Raw genomic sequence first — 20,567 nt, 5'->3', positions numbered from 1 at the left:
TAAATAAATGTAAGTAAATCTAAATATTCAAATGATCAAGTATAAAGAAGAAATCTACTCATTTAATTGTCTTTATTATAGCTTGTTTAATTGCTGGTTAACAATTGGAGAAAATTCACAAACAATGAAAGAATGAGATCTTTCTCATATTTGATTGTCATAATCAATAAAGTGTTCATTAATCCACATTTGCACTGACGTTGTGTTGTGCAGTAATGAGTTCGAAATGAAAGCAGAAGTGCCTGGACGTGCAGTATATGACCTCAGTGGTTTATTTATTTGGTAATCTTGTGCTTGTTTCACCCATTGCACTTCTCCTGTACTATACTTTATTCTATTCATCATTTTAACTTGGATATACTCTTTAGATAGTTTAATTTGCTAGCAGTTCTGTTAAAAGCACACCAATGCCATGTACAGTGTGTAAAAAGTAAAAGAACATACACAACTAAGAAACATTTGAACAATCATTGATCTGGAGAGAGTGCTCCACAACATCAGACTACAGCATAAACAGCACTTGAATCTATTAGTGATGTTCCCTTATGATCATGTCTTGTAAGACTGTAACATAGACTTGTTTCATAAAGACAAACAGAAGTTATTTGACTTAACATAATACCTGTTCCATTTGATTTCTCAAAGTTTACAAAGTCTCTCTGAAACTAGGTTTTCTTATGTTAAGAATATAAATATGAACAAACCGATGAGCACAATTTTCTGCCTGTAACCAGAGTGGACATTTACTACCAAAACATTTGCATATTTAAAACATCATCATCTCAAATATTAGACAACAGACGTTTCAGAATGGATGTTGACAGTCATATTCAGTCATATTCTTGTAATTTGCATGTGCACTGTAATATTTCAACTGCACCAAGACTGATGTTAGCAGTACCCGATTCAACAGAATTTCAATGAATAATGACATAAAGCAGGACATCGGAAGACTTGGTCATGTAGACTACTTGTGTGATACTTTGATGGTGTTTTCTGGAGCTGGACAGTCACCAAACACTTTCATTAAAACGGAAAAGAGCTGCTTGGGAACAGTGTGTAAAATGGATGTGCCTATTTGTATGTGCGTGTGTGCCATTAAAAACTTTGCATTTCAACCACAGAAACAAGAGGACACAAAGACCACATACAAACGGCAAAGTTATGACTGAATTGAATCACATGAGCCCTGTATTTCAAATGTTGGGTCAGTGTCTATTCTGACTGGGGTCATAAACAGCAGGGAATAAAAAAATGCTACATACTATGCAACTAACCATAGAATCATGCATAGTGAAGATAGCTGAATAATTGAAATGAATATAATTATGATTACAATATCAAGGGAAATAATCTACAATTATAATTTTTATTTTGTCATAAGCATGCAGACTACTACAAGTCATACTAGCGACCAGAGATATATTATTGTCTGAAAATGTTTAGTATACCTCGTCAGAGGCATTGTGGTTTGTTTTACCTATTGCAGTCAAACAGCGCACGGTCTCTGGGTCATGATGTTTGGATTAACGCTCATCACAGGGCTGATGAGAGAAAATATGACAGACCAATGAGTACCTCTGTCTCCGTGATCTCAAATACACTTTTAATGACATCATTAATAACAAGTTGTTCAGTTGGGTTCTGTATGTAAATACACTGTTACTGCATGAATTGTGTGTACAGAACATAAAGCCCTCAGAAGAGGAGTGACAAGCGTATTTAGCTGCAGTGCGGACGTGGCCAAAGAGAGGGAGGAGACAGCAATGAGGCAATAACATCCTGTTTGTAACTGCTATGAAAGCACAATTCTTTTTTCTTTTGAAATATTAAAGCTAATGCAGTTTGTTTTATGTGGACAGCTCGTGACCTATGCATGACAACAAAGAAACAAAAACAGGAAACGATGAGACCAAATTTAAAGAGATCATCTCAAGCGGAATCAAATTCTCCTCAATCATTTAACATAAAAAAGAGCATATCACAATGAAAACAAATTGTATCAAAACTTCCTTCCCAGTGAATAAAAGCATTTACTGAATTAAGCTGAATAAATAGCAAGATAATAAGATACCTGATCATTCAGTCTGATCTGAACAGTTTTTGAAGAATGGGGGAGTTACAATTCTAAAATTACACTTTTTTTGCCAGACAGTATTTTTTACACAGGGATTTCATACAAATCTCCATAAACGAGTTGTAAGCAACCAGCTCCATGGTGAATCACCACATTACAAACTTCCATTTGAAGCAAAAAAAAAAAATTTCTTGTAAAACTCTGACCAAAAGACAAAAGGTACAAGACTGTCTACTTAACGTCTTTCATGAGCGAATGAACTACAATCCCATGAAGCATTGCAAATGATATAATCAAATAAAAAAAATATACAATTATTGCTTTAGAAACATATAGAAAGTATAGAAACATTCCATTTAAATTTCATAGCAAAAACGACCACTATTTTCAAATATAAAAGTAGTTCTCAAGTGTCAGGGCTCGATTGCTTCATTCACAGTGCATCATGGGAGTCGACTGTTGCTGCAGAGTAATTTTGGCATGCTTTGCTGTCTGCGATTCTCTGATTGGTGGATCTTTTCTCTACAGGATTATGGGTAGTGTAGTTCTTCACCAGGAATTCTGTTATTAAACATGTTTTGTTGATATATTGTGGATTGATGGCTTCAATACCATCAATTAACAACCTCGGAGCTCAGCTCTTTCAAGGTTTATAAATTATTGCTAAAGATTAATTCACCTATGGAAAAAATTTATGTTTTTTGTTGCACTTTACTGGACCCAACATCAAACCCAAAGCTCATGTGTGAACGCAGCCAAGCGCTGTTGCCAAGGCTGGAACATGGTAATGAAAACCTAAATTTTGATTGTATTTGGTCATAATAAATGTCTGTGGACTTCATATAATTATCCTAAAAACATTAAAAAAAAATATAATATGACCCCACTTAAGACTGAAACTTCAGGACCTTGCTGGTGTTTGTGAAAAAGGAAACACTTGAAACACAATGACCATCCGCAATGAACGGAGTTTGACATAACACACAAGTTTGTGTGTGTGTGTGTTCTCCTTCTACTTGAGTGCCTTCACAACAGTGAAGTATGCGCTGTGTATCTCCTCATCACTCGGGCAGGTGGAGGAGAATTCCTCTCTCGCATACGCCGCATCCAGATATCGCCATAGAGACGTCAGAGAGGGAGGGATGGAGAAACCACGAAACTTCTGACACACCACCTGACAAGAAAGAGAGAATGTAAACATTGGATTTGTAAACTCTTTTGCTTGATGATCAGAATGTCCATTGGCTGTCTGTCTTACTTTGACGATGTGTAGTTTTGGCAGCAGGTTGCAGTCGGCAAGCGTGAGCTCCTGACCGTCCAGGAAGGGGCGCGTGGAGGAAGTGACATCATCAGCGCTGTTCTCATCAATCTCTTCAGGTAAAGGGGAGCTCAAATAATCATCCAACTTCTTCAGGGCCTTCAACAAACCCTTCTCCAGATCTGCACACACAACAGTCCATGTGGCTTTATTTCATACAAAACAGGAAGGTACACTCAATCATTTTTTCTTCATTTAAAGCTTTTTCTCCTAAAGAATTCTTTGTCATTTAAAAAAAACATGTTTATAAAATCATGAGCACTCACATGAGATGAAGTCTCCAGTCAAATCAGAAACTATAAAAAAAGCTGTTTTATTCTACATGGAGAGGGTCCACACATGGGGGCTGCCATGTTAGCATCACACGAAAGGCTGAATATTACTCGCTTTGTCTCTGTAACTGCCCTGATATTAGACACTTTCACTCTTGGATGGCTTACTATGACCATGTTTGCATGCACTTCAGAAAACGGTCCAGGGTTTTTGCTGAAAGCGCATTCTGAAACGTCTTATATCCTTAAGCTTTTTAAGGGATTAAGAGAAAGCGGTTTAACACACCTAGGTTTCTCCCATACAACAAGGCTAGTTGTGGTCATGTAAATGCATAAGCTACATTCAAGTTGTTTTTTTTTAGGAGTGCTCATGTACGTGAACAGACCGGGAAAACAAACGTTGTAGGATAGAGCCCAACAACAAGTCAACACAGTGGAAAGAATTAAACATTTCTGGAAGTACAGTGGGAAAATCACATACACTATAAACTATACCCATTTATACAAACCAATGTTAAATATCAACTGTCCCTCACATTTGACAGTATATTGGGGGAATCCCAGAGTTTTACGTAAGAGGGAAACCCCACTACTGCGCTGCAATTCTGCTGCAGTTCACGAAAGAATGTGAAGGAAACAAGACAGCAACAACTCTAGAATATCTGGAAATAAAGTGAAGCAACAGAAAATAAAATAGTGCAGTCTTACTCAGATGCCATGTTTATTATTTACATAAGTAAACGTTGCTGTGGAGAAAGATGCTTACTGACCATGGGAGTAAAGAGTATGCTGCTAACACAGCTCATGTAAACACATACACTGATTTCGATACTCAAGGAGCTTTCTCGCAATAAATGGCTTTCTGGTGTCCATGTAAACATAGTCTTTAGCCCTTTTCGGATAGCAATTATTTTACATGGGCACGTGAGGTAATTCCAGCATTTAAAGGGGGTAGTCAATGATTCTACAACAGCACTAGTTTTTCATTAGAAATCCAATATTTACTGTCATTATAGCATTGAGAATCAATGTACTCATCCAAAAGAATGTTTCTTTCAGAGGCATTATATGGCGTTAGGATGAAAATAAGGTGCATTTTGAACTGTTCTGAGACCAGTCCAGATAGGCAACACCCTGGAGGGTAACTCATTCACTAAATAGGGAGCATCCTATAGCTCAATGCAGCAAGTGCATTCACTCCTAATATCTGACACAAAGTTCAGTTTCAGGCTGGAGATGATGTTTGGATCACTCAACATGTTTGACACACATGGGACAATGATAATCACTACATAGATTCACAATTTATAATGGATCATAATGGATCAAAATATGAGAACGATATGATTTATTTGTGTATGTTTTACTCACTATGTCTGAATCAAAACTGTTTCAAAAGTTGTCAATTTAGCAAAAGCACATTCATGTACATAAGCAATATGTGATTCAGCTTTTATGTGTGGATTAGTGCTCCATCTTTAGTGCACTTATCCACTGGCAGATATCCCATCTGTATGTGCAAAATCCCTTCAAAAACACTCAATAGATATTTTAATGAACATAGCTCTCATATTTTCAATACAATGGCAGAGGATAATTTCTCACATTACAGCTTTAAAAGGACTTAAAATTATCCTAAATCCTTGCAAAATATGTGTCATATTTCAAGCCTTCTGCAAGCACACTAGGGCTGCCCCTGACCAAAGATTTTTCTAGTTGACCTGTAGTCCTTAGTTTAAGCCATTAGTCAACTACTTGTTGCACGTTTATGATATTAATTTAATTACTTATATATATATATTGGGGGAGCATCAGAAAATGGTTTGAGTTGCAGGGCTGAGAAAGAATGTTACAAGTAACATTGCTAACACTGATCTACATTACAGAGAAAAACTAAACCATAATTATGAGCCTTCAAAATATAATTTTTACAAGCGCATGCATGAAGTGAGTCGCAGTGACACTGGGAAAAGCGGTAATGATTCTGAATGTGTCAAAAACACCAGCAAGAGACTGTCTGAACATTGTGTTAATTTATAGAGAGAAATGCACATTCGGGTTGAGCAGACGATGATCTTGGGGATCGACAATGGTCAGAGTGATCGCCAAAAGTTGATGCCTTTGAACATGTCATGATGATATTTGGCTCATTTTCCCATTAATGTATTTTATTATTAGGCTATTATTATTATTATTATTATTATTATCAAATTATTATTACAGCAGACTGCATGCACGACCATCGGCTCCGAATAATTTTTCTGAATGAACTCCCGTATTTGCCCTGCTTAAATGCCCATATGTCCGGGGGCGGGATATGCAATTACCATCTGCCAACTTCTCATTGGCCTTTTTTCATAGAACAGAGGTATATATCGGCGCTCAAGAGACCCCTAGCGTCGCTTCTCTGACACAACATGGAGAAATGTAACTAAGGCCCACAGCAGTGTGAAATATTATAAATGGTCTTCTTTTTACCAAGCCTATTCAAATTGTAATTGGGTGAAATGAAACAATATAAATACCACAAAAAATGACCCATATACTCCTGTGATATTAACAGGTTTCATGAGATTAATCCATGATATTGGTCAGTTGGTGATAAACATCAAGACTGAAACACTTTCTACAACTGCCATTTATCAAATGAGGACAATGTTAATTAAATTCAGAAATAAAGAAATACAAATTTTGGCTAAACAAAATGAGTAAAAAGAACTGAATGAATGAACTCACTGTCGTTCATCTGAGGGTTTGAATTCTTGATGTAAGCAGAGAACTTTGAGAACACATCCAGACCTGCAGTGTTGGATTCAGGGTTACGGGCCGCCAGCCGAGGATATCTGTGTCAGAGACAGAGAGACAGGAGGAGGACAGAACATTATATGACCGCAATGAAAAATAAAAGCGCATCCCTCTTAAGAAGCTGCTCAATTTGAGGAATCATCCATGTCTGTCACACAAATGGTGCAGGATATGTTATGTTCTTATTTAATGGTTTAAAGGTTTGTTCAGTTGAATCAAAGGAGCTGTAGCATGTAGTAATGAGCAGATGATATACTTGGGAGGGCATAGCGTTTCCTCCAGGAACTCTTCGATCTTGTTGGTGTCGGTCTTCACCTCAGTGCAGTACAGAAGGAATGGAGGTTGAGCACCAGGAGCCAGATCTTTCAGAATATCCGGCTTCCTGCACACAAACAGAAAGAGACAGAGACCCTCTCACACACTAAGTCAAGTGGTCACATACACCTGTCCCTATAATCAAATCATTCTTTACACATTGAAAGAATACTTCTAAATCTGACCAGTTCTAGAACCTTCTCCAAACTTAGCCACCAAATAAGACACGCCCCCTCTTTCCCCAAAAACGACACACACATACACTCAGAGACACTTGAAGACCACTGGTATCAGTATTGTCACAGGTAAGAAAAAGAAACATGCAATTTGATGTCCACAAACCCAAACAGTTACACTGACCTTGTATAGGTACTGTGATGATAGTTGTGAAAAGCAACAGTAGCAAATTAGTGTTCTCAAATTGACAACACTCAGCTTCCTGCTGCCCATATATGGGCTGCCTTACGAACATGCAGAATGATTGACTGGCAGAAAATGCTTCAAAAAGTTTTTCAACCCCTCTGTTTACAGAGAGAAGTGTGATTTTTCAATGGCATCTTTCAGGGAAGAGGGACATTTTCTGTGTGTCATTCGCTTAAAGCACCTTTAATGAAAGTCTCACTCTCAGGAAACTGTGTCATATGGGTGTTGTGTCTCACCAGCAAGTCAAGACAAAGCTAGGCTCTCTTATGTACAGAGTACAGTGTACCGAGTACAATTAAAGTCTTACCGTGGATCCTTCAATACATGTGTACAATAGAAAAAGATGACTACATAGCTGAACATATATAATGTATCATTTTAAAACAGACAGTTGCAGTCCTGGATGCTGATTGGTCAACATTTGTGTTTTATTCATGATAAAGCACAGCTCAGATCACAGATCACTCCTCACAGCACCCATAGCTGAACGTCATTCCTGTTGCCTAGCAACGTTCTATTTATTGTTTACCAGCAGGGGCTGTTGGTGTTGCCTCAACAGTTAAAGGAGCTGAACACGTTTCTGTTTTAGTTACCATTTTCTGATGCTATCGTTACCTGGAGTGTTTCCTTTGTTCTTAAACATTTTCAACAACATATAGAGGTGAATCAATTAATTCATGTAAAGAGAAACATGTTGCTGTTATCAGCAACAAAGACGTTTTTGGCGTGATGAGTTTTGTCATAGAAACAGGAGGTGAACAGCTCTGAGTTGCCATATATAATTATGTATTTACAGTAATTCTGAAACAATGTGAACACTGCATATATATTCTGGTGGAAGGATAGCATTTAATGATTTTATTTAAAACATAACATTTAAATGAACATTTGTGTCCTTAATATTTATGTGGTGACTGGTTTTATAAGAGCAATAAAGTACTCGAGGCCATGCTATATTTGAATACAGTTACGGCTGAAGGAGTTACTTCACTTCATGTCATGCCTAACAACGCCCTTCAGCCGTGACAGTATTCACAATATAACATGTCGCTCGTGCATTATAGCTTAAGCAAAACACAATAAAATAAGAATAAGCCAAAAAACAAAACTAAAATATAACAAAAGATATGTATTATAATGTTCAAAGTAGCAGCAGCAGTATAATAAAAGTGTAAGGTGTATTGACATTAGCCATTAAAGCGACAGTAGTTTCTATTGCGGTGAGTATGTGTATATCTAAAGCGATATAAAGAGTGTGACAGCTGTCTTATGACACTGGGAAAAAACTGTCCCTGACATGTGTGGGTGCTGATGGATCAGACTTGTTTTCCATATCACTGATTTAATTAACTGCATACTAAACATTAATACAGTATATATACAGTGTACATACTGTACTTCTTTACATTTCAGAAGTAAACCTCAACAAGGTTAAAATAATGTTTGTGAATGACTGCATGAATCCTGACATACAGACCTCTTCATGTCCACAGTGGTGACATTAAACGTGACGCCTTTGAGCCACAGCACCATGAAGAGCCGCTGAGAGAAAGGGCAGTTCCCGATACTCTGACCATCATTTCCTGCCTACAGACAGAGAGAAAGAGAGAGAGCAAGAGAGAACCATGTGAAAAGACCAACAACCCACCCCTTGAATCTGAAAAATGGTTTCTTCTGATACCCAAACTCAAATGGAACCAATTCAGCCTTGAACAATTCAAAGAAAACATGAACCATTCTATTCTATTAAAACTGTTGGATGATTTTATGATCACCCCAGATATTAATGGAAATAATTTAGCTACAAACAACCTTAATCACATCTTTGAAATATTGACTTCTTTATCTAACATTAAAAAAACAAAACGAATATAAAACATACAGAAAAAGATGTGTGGTTTGATAACGAATGTAAAAGTTTCAGAAAACAACAATGAACCAGACAATAAGAGTTTCTTATTCAAACTGTCTGAAGAATTACAAAAGAGAAACCTATTTGAAAATTGATGAAATTTATGAATCAATACACCAAAACACTTTTTGGAATCTATATAAGAAATTTGAAACCCCTAAACCAGAAATGTCACTTCAGAGCGGCTCGATCTGGAAATCTTCAAATATCTTTATCAAAAAATGTAACCCACAGACCTCAACCAGCCTAGATTTAAACTAGATTTAAAAAACAAAAAAATCCATTGACTACCTTTATAACAATGTCAGAAATAATAGATCATATAAAAGATCTGAAATGAAAAAAAGCATGTGGACAAGACAACATTAGCAATGAAATGCTTAAACTCCAACATGTAATGCAAAGCTTTAGTCATTCAATCTTTTTTTTAAAGTCTGGTCTCTTCCATGAGATCTGGTCTGAAAGATTGTTCACCCCTATATTTAAAAAAGGAGATAAATTTGACCCCAATAATGGCCATGGCATTCAAGTGGGCAGTGCCCTAGGGAAGTTATTCTGTAGTATAATAAATACTCATAAAGTCACATTAATTTCAAAACACAACATCTTAAATAAATCACAAATTGTCTTTTTACCAAAACACGACCACATTTATTCTCGTCAAACTCGAATTAACAAAAACATCAATGATAAACATAAAAACATAGTTTCATGTTTTATACATTTAAAAAAAAAAAAAAAAAAATGCATTTGCTCAATTTGGCGTGATGGTTTATTTGAAAAACTTCCTCAAATTGCCATTAGCAGAAAAGCATTTGATATTATTCAATCCAGTAAATGTGCAGTAAAAATGAGAAATCTCAGAACAGTATTCTTCCAGCAGGGACGTGGAGTGAGACAGCAATACAGTCTGAGTCTAACTCTATTTAACATCTATATAAATGATTGTGCAGCAGTATATCTTATTCTGCTCTCTCCCACAGCAGAGGAGTACTCTCAGGAGTGGGCCCTTATGAGGCTTATCCACTGCATGGAACAACTCGACTCTGCTCACTTTTTTGGGTTTTCTACTGTGGATAGTACCTGGTACTTTTTTAGTACCACTTCGGTCGAGGTCCAAATCGAGCCGAGCCGATACTAAATGTGATGTCAAAATCCTGCAGATCACTGATTGGTCAGGGAGAATCGTCACTACCAGCATCACTGGATTTCCGACACGCGACATCAACCCGCTAGTTTTAAAGTTAGCAACAGCAATAAGAGTATCATTTGTTCACGCAACTTTCGAATTGTGAAAAAAGAAATGCCTGTGCGCAAAACCACGGCGTGGTCAATAAACGAGGTGCAGACATTAGCGATGAACGAAACAAAAAAGTCTCTCAGGAAGTGCATCAGCTTTTTGTTACCACCAGACCTACCAACAGTGTAGGGAAAAGTAAAAAAAAAAAAAAACTTAAGTGACTACAGAACCATCAAGGAAAAGTGGAAGTGGTTCGACCAAATGGACGCTATCTAGAAGGCGAGCAATGGAAGGAGAGTGCCCTGGACGCAGCCACGATGGAGGATGGTAAGTTTTTTTTTTACGTTAACTCTATACTTAGCTTGATGCACTGAAATTTCGGCCACCGAAAATGGCATATTTTGTTTTCACTCTCGATCGACCAAGCCATAATCACGCCGCTACCAAGCAAAGGCCGATGTCAGCGGTGTGGAAATACTTCAAAGCAGTACCGCTGCTCCCTATACACATACTACACAGTCTGCGTAGGGCACCGACTCCCTTGGACGGCACCAGAAAGTCCACCGGGTGCCCTTCCTCGCACGTTATACGTTATTCAAGGACCCGACAGCAGTTGCGGAACACAGATGATCGTTTCACGCTCATATCATGCAAACGCGACAATCCTTTTGACTAATGGTGCATGAATAAAGATCGCAGGTATTTATCTGCCCCAAGCACTAGCTCAGAGATCGAGACTATTCAGTGCAGCATCTCATGTTCTTGATGAGAAGAGGAACAGTCTCTCCTGCCAGAAAGCTGAGCAACTTTTGTTCTTGAACAGAAACCTGCCACTTTTATTTAAATAGAAAGCAGTACAATTTGCTATGTGTATAGCAATTACATAAAAATGTGTTTAGCCCTGCAAAATTTTGTTCTTCACTTGAGGCTACAAAAGGCAGTACAAAGTCCTCACCTTCGGCATGTCTCTGTCCCCTCATGTCTTCCTATGCACTCACAGAGACCAGGTGCTCAGGCACCTCAGCCGTTTGGGGCTTCAGGTCAACTGGGAAAAGAGCAAGCTCGCCCCGCTTCAGAGCATCTCTTTTCTCGGCATGGAGTTAGACTCAGTCTCAATAAGCGTGCGCAGTCGGTGCTGAAATGCCTCGCCAATTTCAGGCCGGGCACAGCGGCCCCATTAAAAACTATTCCTAGAGGCTCCTGGAGCATATGGCATCCTCCGCGGCGGTCGCACCGCTGGGGTTGATGCATATGAGACCGCTTCAGCACTGGCTTCAGACTTGAGTTCTGAGTCGAGCATGGAGCCGCGGCACGCACCTTATGATGATCACCCCCCGCCTGCTGCCAAACGTTCAAACCCTGGACAGACCTCTGCTTTCTGCGGGCAGGAGTACCCTTGCAGCAGGTGTCCTGACGCATCCTGGTCACGACCGACGCCTCAAGATTGGGTTGGGGAACCGTGTGCAACGGGCACGCAACCGCGGCCTGTTGGAAAGGGGCCCCGCTGCGCTGGCTTATCAATTGTCTAGAGTTGCTGACTGCTTTCTTTGCCCTGCGGAAGTTTCTCCCATTAGTTCAAGACAAACATGTCCTAGTCAGGTCAGACAGCACCACAACGGTAGCGTACATAAATCGCCAATGTGGCGTACGCTCCCGCCACATGTCGCGACTCGACTGTCGTCTCCTCCTTTGGAGCCACAAGTCGCTGCGCGCCACTCACATCCCCGGTGACCTCAATGCGGAACGTGCTGTCACGACAACGCTGGCCTGGTGGAAAGTGGAGGCTACACCCCCAGTCGGTCCAGCTGATTTGGGAACGATTCGGCAAGGCCCATGTAGACCTGTTTGCCTCCCAAGAGACCTCTCACTGCCCGCTCTGGTATGCCCGAATAGAGGCTCCCCTCGGGGCAGACGAGCTGGCACACATCTGGCCCTCGGGGCTGTGCAAGTACACATTTCCCCCAGTGAGCCTTCTTGTACAGGTGCTGTGCAAGGTCAGGGAGGACGAGGAGCATGTCACCCTAGTGGCTCCTTACTGGCCCACTCGGTCCTGGTTCTCAGACCTCGTACTCCTCGCGACAGCCTATACCACCTGCCATCGTAGACATGATCAGCCAAGCCAGACCCCCCTACCAGGCAACTTTACGCCCTGAAGTGGCGCTTGTTGTCAAATTGGTGTTCTTCCCGGGCTGAAGACCCAGAGTTGCGCAGTTAGGTCAGTGCTCTTATTCCTGCAGGAGAGGCTGGAGGGGAGGCTGTCCCCTTCTACTTTGAAGGTGTATGTTGCTGCTATCGCAGCCCACCATGACGCAGTAGACGGCAAGTCTTTGGGTAAGCACGACTTAATCATCAGGTTCCTAAGCGGTGTCCGGAGGTTAAATCCCTCCCGGCCTCCTGGGATATCTCAGTGGTCCTCACGGGCCTTCAGAGACCCCCCCTTTGAGTTGCTTGAATCAGTTGGACTCAGGGCCCTCTCTCTAAAGACTGCACTGCTGATCGCGCTCGCTTCCATCAAGAGGGTCGGGGACCTGCAAGCGTTCTCTGTCAGTGACACTTGCCTGGAGTTCGGTCTGCCAGACACACACGTGATTCTAAGACCAAGATCGGGCTATGTGCCCAAGGTTCCTACCATGCCCTTCAGAGACCAGGTAGTGAACCTGCAAGTGCTGCCCCTCCTGGCCACGTCGCTGAGCCGAGCCACTTTGGTGGCCAGACCATTTCCGGCTCCTCAGAAAAATCCTGAATGAACTCAACGTATTTCCCCGCTTTTATACCCGTATGTCCGGGGGGTATGCAAATACTGTCCGCCTAATTCTCATTGGCCTTTTTTCATAGATCAGAGGCATATTCGGCGCTCAAGAGAGACCCCTAGTCTTGCTTCTTCGACACAACGTCTCGTTCCCTCCATCAGGGAATGGAGGTTACATACATAACCTAGACGTTTTGCAAATCATTGTAGTTTTCTAGAACATTACATTATTTGGATAATTGGTAAAAAAAAATCTGTTAAATTTGAAAGTTAAATAACTGAATAAAGAATAATATATTTAATAATGTTTTAATATATTTTATGTCCAATATTTTTTCAATTCAGATTAATTAAATTCATGAAATTAATTAAAGTATAATATTAATACAATTATATAAGGCTTTCAATCGCTTCAAAATGTAATCGAATTAATTACATGGTGTCCCGATTAATTAATCACGATTAATCGCATATACAAATATTTGCTGAGAAAGCCCCTCATATAACAATAATTTCATATATAATGATGACATAATTATACAGTTATCTTTACATATTAAAACAATGTATAAAATGAAAAAATATTCAGATAATTAAAATGCATTACATTCTTGTGGTAGAAGAGTCAATCATTGATAAGACAATACAAAAAGCGGCTTTAGAATACAATGCATTGTTTCCTACCATATTACTGATCATAAGTCAATCATTGGCAAACAGTTCACAGCAATCCATTTCACTAGTGAATTTGTCAATCAGTCTGAGAATTATTATGAGGGCTTGTTTAAGGACCCGTCAATGTACACCTGCGTCAGACATGCTTGTGTAGCGTCTCGGGTGCGTCGCGTCATAAACATAAAATGTTTAGGTCACTGTGTCAAGTTAAATAGTAATAGTTTAATACTTAGCTTGTTTGCAGTCACGCGATTCTTACGATGCGCGAAATTCAGATGGAGGGCAGGAAGTGAAAAGCACAATGGACGAGATGGAGGAAAGTCCATACTTTACTAGTTTAGACGATATTACGAGAGAAAGGAATAAACAGAAACTTGATCCTTATGTTTTGAAAAGGAGCAATTTTTCAACTGACTACTTGCCTGCCATCGAGGCAGTGGATATAAGCAACTACCTTGTCCTCCAGACATCCTTCTACTCCAGAACACAAATGAAAGCATACAAAAGTATGGAGGCATACAACTTTTTTTTTCCTGTGGATTAACCTAGCAACAAACATTAAACACTGCGGCGCCTCTCTATGTTAGCGTTGTGGTTGTTTACGTGATTAGGTTAACCACTCTCAAAGATCCGCCGAAACGCCACTAAAGACATGGATCATCGCGAAACAAGACGGAGAAGTCATTGCAGCTCATTGCAATTGCATGGCAGGGTAAGTTATTTATGATCGCCTGTAAAGGCTTTGCTATCGTTACGTATTTTTGTTCAGTTACAGGGGTACAAACTCAAACAAACATACAAAAGAAAAAACGATTTCTTTAACTTTACAAAGTACGGAAACAGCTAACGTTACAGAAACATAGCCACAAGTTGTATTAACTTACCTTTGACGAAGTGCTCACTGCACACATGAGAATTATCCAACTTGGCTCCTCTAAATCACAGATGCAGGTTGTCCAGCGTTTTTCAGTCAATTTCATTTTCCCCCTTATGAACAACAACATTTGGTACACGATAAAAAGCTCCTTGTGGTTTCTCGGTTTGGTCGATTTGAGCAACTGTAAACTATGCAAAACATAGGCATTTTGAGTTTGTGGTAGTGCTTGTATGCTAATAATCCTATGTACAAAATCACTTCCTGCACTCCATCTGCATTTCACGCCACAGCAACGCAGTGACGTGACGTCATGTCATAGGCATTGCGATTAATTGCGTTACTATTTTCAACGCGTTATTTTTTATAAAATGAATCGCACGTTATTAACGTGTTAAATCAACAGCCCTAATATATATATATAAAAAAATATTTTAAAATAGTTATAAATAAAAAAAAAGTAATTTTCGGTTTTCAGCCAAGTGCATCCTGAATTTTCGGTTTCGGCCCAGAATTTTCATTTCGGTGCATCACTTATTTATTTAGTTGACCAGCTAGTGGAAGCTTGCTTCTAAAACAACCAGGCCAATTTAACTGTTACACTTGTGTAAAATCACCACGCAACAACTGCTTTATACAGCACAATGAGCTAGTATCTAACAGCTAACAGCTAGCGGTCATGTTATTGTTTTGGTCGGTTTGTGTTGTGTTTTATATGATGTCACGGCAGTAGAGGTAGCGCAACTATGACGATCAGACTATAATCCCACCCACGTTGATGCGGCACAAAACTGCAGTGGAAATGCAAGCTGAGGTGAGTCGAACCGTAACGTGCAGTGCAAAAGTGCCATTACAGTCAACCTGGACAAAACCAAAGTCATGGTATCCCAGAAGAAGGCCAGATCTCAGGGAAACAAATCCCAGTTCAGCTACAGAGGAGAGGTCCTACAGCACCAGCTTCAATTATCTCAGCACTGAGATTGGTGCATCTGGGGGTTTCGTCTGGCTGTAAAAGCATTGAGTGAAAAGGCTCGGAGGGCAATATATGCAATTAAATCACGATTCGGCCATATGAAATTACCAATTATAACATGGACTAAATTATATAGCTCAATCATTAAAGCAATTCTATTATATGGTTGTGAAATTTGGGGACTGCTCTTAAATTCTCAAAATTGGGATAAAACTTCAGTAGAAAAAATTCAGTTGGATTTTGAAGGGATCAGTTCAAATCTGGCACCACCGCCATCATTCTGATCCGGAGTCTTTAAAATATAATGAGATCCCACCAGTGTCTCATCCTGTTAATACACTGGCTCTTAAACTAGTTAATGAAACTCAACCTGTGATTGACTCCAGGTACAACTCTAAAATCATTTTTAAAGACACTGAGAAAAATCTAAAAGATACATTGAATTTGAAACACTGAATCCATCATTCCTTAAACTCAGTGATACAGAGAAAATCCCCTATATACTTGCAGAAGAGGACAGCACAGCCACACTAGCTGCCATTCACACTGTTAGACATGACTAATTCACTGTATACATTTCATTCATATTGGATATATTCTCCTATTCTCTCTGTCTTTTTATGCTATTTAATCATTCTTAGTATTTAATTTGTCTTTTTATTACTACTAATTGTATTTATTATCTTATTTAAAACAGTTTGTATTTACATAACCTTAAAATACTTTGGCAATACTAGACTCCAATGGTCATGCCAAAAAAGCTGAATTGACTTGAGGGAAGGAGAGAGAGAGAGAGAGAGAGAGAGAGAGAGAGAGAGAGAGAGAGAGAGAGAGAAAGAGAATGGAGCGAGAGAGAGTGTAAGGGGGAGAGAGAGAGAGAGAGAGAGAGAGAGAGAGAGAGAGTGAGAGAGAGATTTCCTGTCATTGTTCTGATAAAGCTGCTATTCATTCACTTCTAAGATGCAACAGGTTGGAAGAACACGGAAGTGTTTTAAAGGGAATAAAATGACAAACACACCCAGCCTTCATACTTTAAGGGAAAAATTAAACTAAATATATTTAAAATATTAATAAAATATTAATGTATTTAATCCAATAAAAAAATCACTTGGCTCCCTTAGAAAGGCAAACGGGCAACGCCCCAGAATACTCCTTCTATGAAAGGATGACGAAGTACATTTCCTTTAAAAGACAATTATTGCAAATCTTCTTGACACATAGTTGGCAATACTTAAATGTTGGACTGAGAGTAAAGGGATATCCATCCATATCAGTTAACATGAATCAAATAAACAGTTTTACATGCAGGCCTATATTTTTGTCACATATATTAAAGTGCCTTTTTTAAGTAGGTCTCTAGTTATCAATTTCAAAACACAACAAATAATAAGTTAATTTTTAGATTACTTTATTCCTCCATACAAACAGTCTAAGACCAACGTTATAACTCAAATAAAAATATCACTTTACTCATTCAAATCATTGTATTAATTTACTTTGAACAGATATTTAATCATGAAATGTCGTTATGAATTCTAATCAGTTATTCAAATAATGGCCTGCGAGTCAACTCACCTTCACAAACAGCTCCACCTCAAGTTTCTCCTCACTCATACTGGAGTACAAGACGACCTTAGAGCCAAACACAAATAAATATAGAGCTTTATAACACAGCCCGTGCAGCTTTAAAACACAGCCCGTACAGCTTTATAACACAGCCCGTGCAGCTTCAACTCCACTGTCGCAAATTCACTTCCGCTCTGTCTGAGTTGGTCAATGTGAAACTGTACGTAACTTTTCCCCTTCGAGCTATAAATCAGTCAGTGGGCGCGAAACATGCAGCAAAGTCCAAACAGACCCCACCAAAAAGTGTCTGATTCCCACGTAATTAAAATAAATGCATTCAGTGTTGAAACCAGTGACGCCTACTGCATGATCATTCTCACTTCCTCTCCCTCTCTCTCGTTCCTCATTTTGAACTTTGGAACTTCCTCCAATTTGAAATAATCATGGTGTAATTGTTTATGCTAATGCGAGAACATTCGAAAAGCACACGTTCTTGCTGTCAAATAGAACAGAAAACGCGCTCTTTTTTTACACATTCCCCGTTATTTATGTTTCCTCGAGATGTTTATCCCGCCCCCAGATTAATCTGATTGGTCCATTGTCTTAAAACTAACATTGATCCGCTGCCCGTCAAAAGCTGAGCATTTCTAAAGCTGTTTCTCGTTTGGAAAGCTGTAGTATGGAAGTATTTTCCGGGCAATTTTCAAAACAAATAGCAAATTGTATTTGCATTTGCGTTTTCTATTTGTGTATGCATAAATTGTGACATAATCCAAATGCAATTGCAAATCGCGTATTAACGTTTGCATTTTCGTTTACAAGAACGTACAATGTCTACCAAATATCAAATGAAAAAGCAAAGTCAATTTGCCATTACATTTGTCTCGAGTTATGACCCGTATTACCCGTTTGCTATTTCACTTCCTCTGAGTCCTGATGCACTTGCATTTCCGATACCTTACACAGACACCTGTCAATCAGTGTTGGGGTGGAGTTTATACTGTGGGGCATGTTTTTAGTTGGAAGTGATGACAGCACTCGACCGCATTTAAGAGCACCTTGCTGTCGACAATGATGCGGGGTACTTGACAGAAGTAAAGCGAGAGGTGCGTTTGGCCATGCGCGAGAAACGTATCGGTTACCTAATGTAACCTCGGTTCTCTCTAGATGAGGGAACGAGTATTGCGTAAGCTAGCTTACGCTACGGGAAAGATTCATCTTTTCTGAGATATTGAAGCCAAAAAATTATCCTTAATTTTGTATCCATTGTCAACGCAGTGCGGCAGCTGCAGACCTTGAGCGGGCTAGCTAGCGAGCTCATTGGTTGCTCTGCGGCAACTGCTGCAGCCTATAGACGAGCTTGGGCGAACTCGCATCCAACGAGAGGCGTCCGCGCGCTCACTGCATCAAAGCCCGCCAAAAAGGGCGTGACTAGAGTGCATATAAGCGTAGTTCATAGGCTGGAACCCTGGTTTTCATTGACTGAAGCGAAAAGTCGCTCGTGGCGCGAGCACGGCCGGCTACGCAATACTCGTTCCCTCATCTAGAGAGAACCGAGGTTACGTTAGGTAACCGATACGTTCTCTTACGAGAGGTTCTCTCGTATTGCGCAAGCTAGCTTACGCTACGGGAACCCATTGTCAATGCCGTGCGCGCCAAGCATCCACTGTATGAGCCCCAGGGAATTAAAGGGGAACCCAGGAGAGCCCTTATGAGTGGGGAAATAAGATTTGGCCGGCAAGAATGCGGGTCAGTGTTTGTGTAATATATAAGCACATAGTGGGAAGGGAACGACAGAGCGGCGGTGCCGGTCTGTGTGGAATGTGTCCCATCAGTGCAGCTCACCAGGGGAGCTGTAGTGTATTAAACCGCTAGTAGTTTTGCCTGCAGAGCGGGCACTTCCATATTGTAAAATCTGACAAATGTGGAGGGGGAAGTCCATCCCGCTGCCACACATATGTCGTGAATGGGAATCCCGCTGGACCATGCCCACGAGGATGCCATGCCTCTAGTGGAGTGAGCCCTAATGCCCAACGGGCATGGCAGGTCTTTTGACGCCGTATGCAGCAGCAATAGCGTCCACTATCCATCTAGATAGTGTCTGTTTCGAGGCGGCGAGACCTTTGGTGCGCCCTCCGAACGAAACGAAAAGCTGCTCACAGCGCCTGAAAGCGGCGGAGCCGCGGTATATAATCTCAGTGCTCTGACTGGGCAAAGGAGATTGGCGTCGCGTTCGCTATCGGATGCTGGTAGCGCCGATAGGGAAATGACCTGTGCTCTGAAAGGAGTACCGATCACCTTGGGAACATAGCCGTGTCTAGGTTTTAAAATGACCTTGGAGTCACTTGGTCCAAACTCAAGACACGCAGGCTGACAGACAGCGCGTGAAGGTCTCCCACACGTTTGACTGATGACAGGGCAGTCAGAAAAACGGTTTTGAGTGAAAGGTATTTCAAATCCACGGATTGAAGTGGTTCGAAAGGGGGCTTTCATAGTTTCGAGAACTATAGAAAGATCCCAGATAGGAACCGATGGGGGTGCGGGGGTTCATCCTTCTAGCTCCCCTAAAGAAGCGGATGACCAGCTCGTTTTTTCCCCATGACTGGCCGTGCAGGGGTTCAGCGAACGCCGCAACGGCTGCCACATACACTTTGAGCGTGGATGGGGATCTGCCCTTATCCAGCAGCTCTTGTAGAAATACGAGCAGCGACGACACCCCACATGTCCGTGGGTCCAGGTCTCTGTCGGTGCACCATTTTGAGAACACAGACCATTTTGACGCATAGAGTCTTCTTGTGGAAAGGGCTCTAGCGTGTATAATGGTATTTATTACTCCTTCTGGCAGAGCGACGGGTAGTCGTTGATCACCCAAGCATGCAGTGCCCAGCGTTCTGGGTGGGGATGCCAGATTGTGCCGCAAGCTTGAGAGAGGAGATCTGCTCTCACTGGGATGGGCCATGGCGCTGTCAGTGACAGCTGCGTAAGCTCCGGGAACCATGTCTGATTCTCCCAACGCGGGGCTATGAGGAGCACCGAGTAATGCGTTTCCCTGATCCTCTGCATTACCTGTGGCAATAGCGAGACGGGAGGCGTAAAGCGAGCGCCTGGGCCAGTCCTGGGCCAGCGCATCCTCGCTTTTCGAGAAAAATATCGGGCAGTGAGAGTTCTCTTCTGACGCAAAGAGGTCTATCTCTGCTCTGCTGAATAGGTGCCATAATGTCTGGACTGTTTGAGCGTGCAGGGACCATTCCCCTGGGGGAATATTGTCTCTGGACAGTCTGTCCGGGCCGTCGTTCAGGTGGCCTGGCACGTGCGTCACCCTCAGCGAGCGCAGGTGGCACTGGGACCAACTCAGTATGCATTCCGTC

At 40.9% G+C, this 20,567-nt stretch overlaps 1 protein-coding gene across 1 annotated transcript; it reads right to left on the bottom strand.

The window, feature by feature from the left end:
* Window positions 1–43: 43 nt before the first annotated feature.
* On the bottom strand, window positions 44–17,709 carry clic1 (chloride intracellular channel 1). The gene is made up of 6 exons (XM_052135567.1): window positions 17,209–17,709; window positions 8,688–8,797; window positions 6,729–6,854; window positions 6,404–6,510; window positions 3,336–3,517; window positions 44–3,251 (listed from the first exon to the last, which is right to left on the bottom strand). The coding sequence occupies exons 1-6, from the start codon at window positions 17,245–17,247 to the stop codon at window positions 3,090–3,092; spliced, it is 726 nt and encodes a 241-aa protein (XP_051991527.1). The 5' UTR covers window positions 17,248–17,709; the 3' UTR covers window positions 44–3,089.
* Window positions 17,710–20,567: the final 2,858 nt, after the last annotated feature.

This window comes from Xyrauchen texanus, chromosome 10, assembly GCF_025860055.1.
Source record: "Xyrauchen texanus isolate HMW12.3.18 chromosome 10, RBS_HiC_50CHRs, whole genome shotgun sequence".
Classification (NCBI taxonomy): Eukaryota; Metazoa; Chordata; class Actinopteri; order Cypriniformes; family Catostomidae; genus Xyrauchen; species Xyrauchen texanus.
Note: the sequence above shows the minus strand (reverse complement) of the source record. Positions and strands in the feature narration are given on the sequence as shown.

Bases quoted from the DNA above. Each gene is read 5' to 3' on its own strand.
- clic1 (XM_052135567.1), bottom strand. From the start codon at position 17,247: ATGAGTGAGGAGAAACTTGAGGTGGAGCTGTTTGTGAAG. The intron at 6,855-8,687 runs GTCTGTATGTCA...GTTTGTGTGCAG, and splicing joins ACCACTGTGGACATGAAGAG to GAAGCCGGATATTCTGAAAG. The intron at 3,252-3,335 runs GTAAGACAGACA...CTTTCTTGTCAG, and splicing joins CAAAACTACACATCGTCAAA to GTGGTGTGTCAGAAGTTTCG.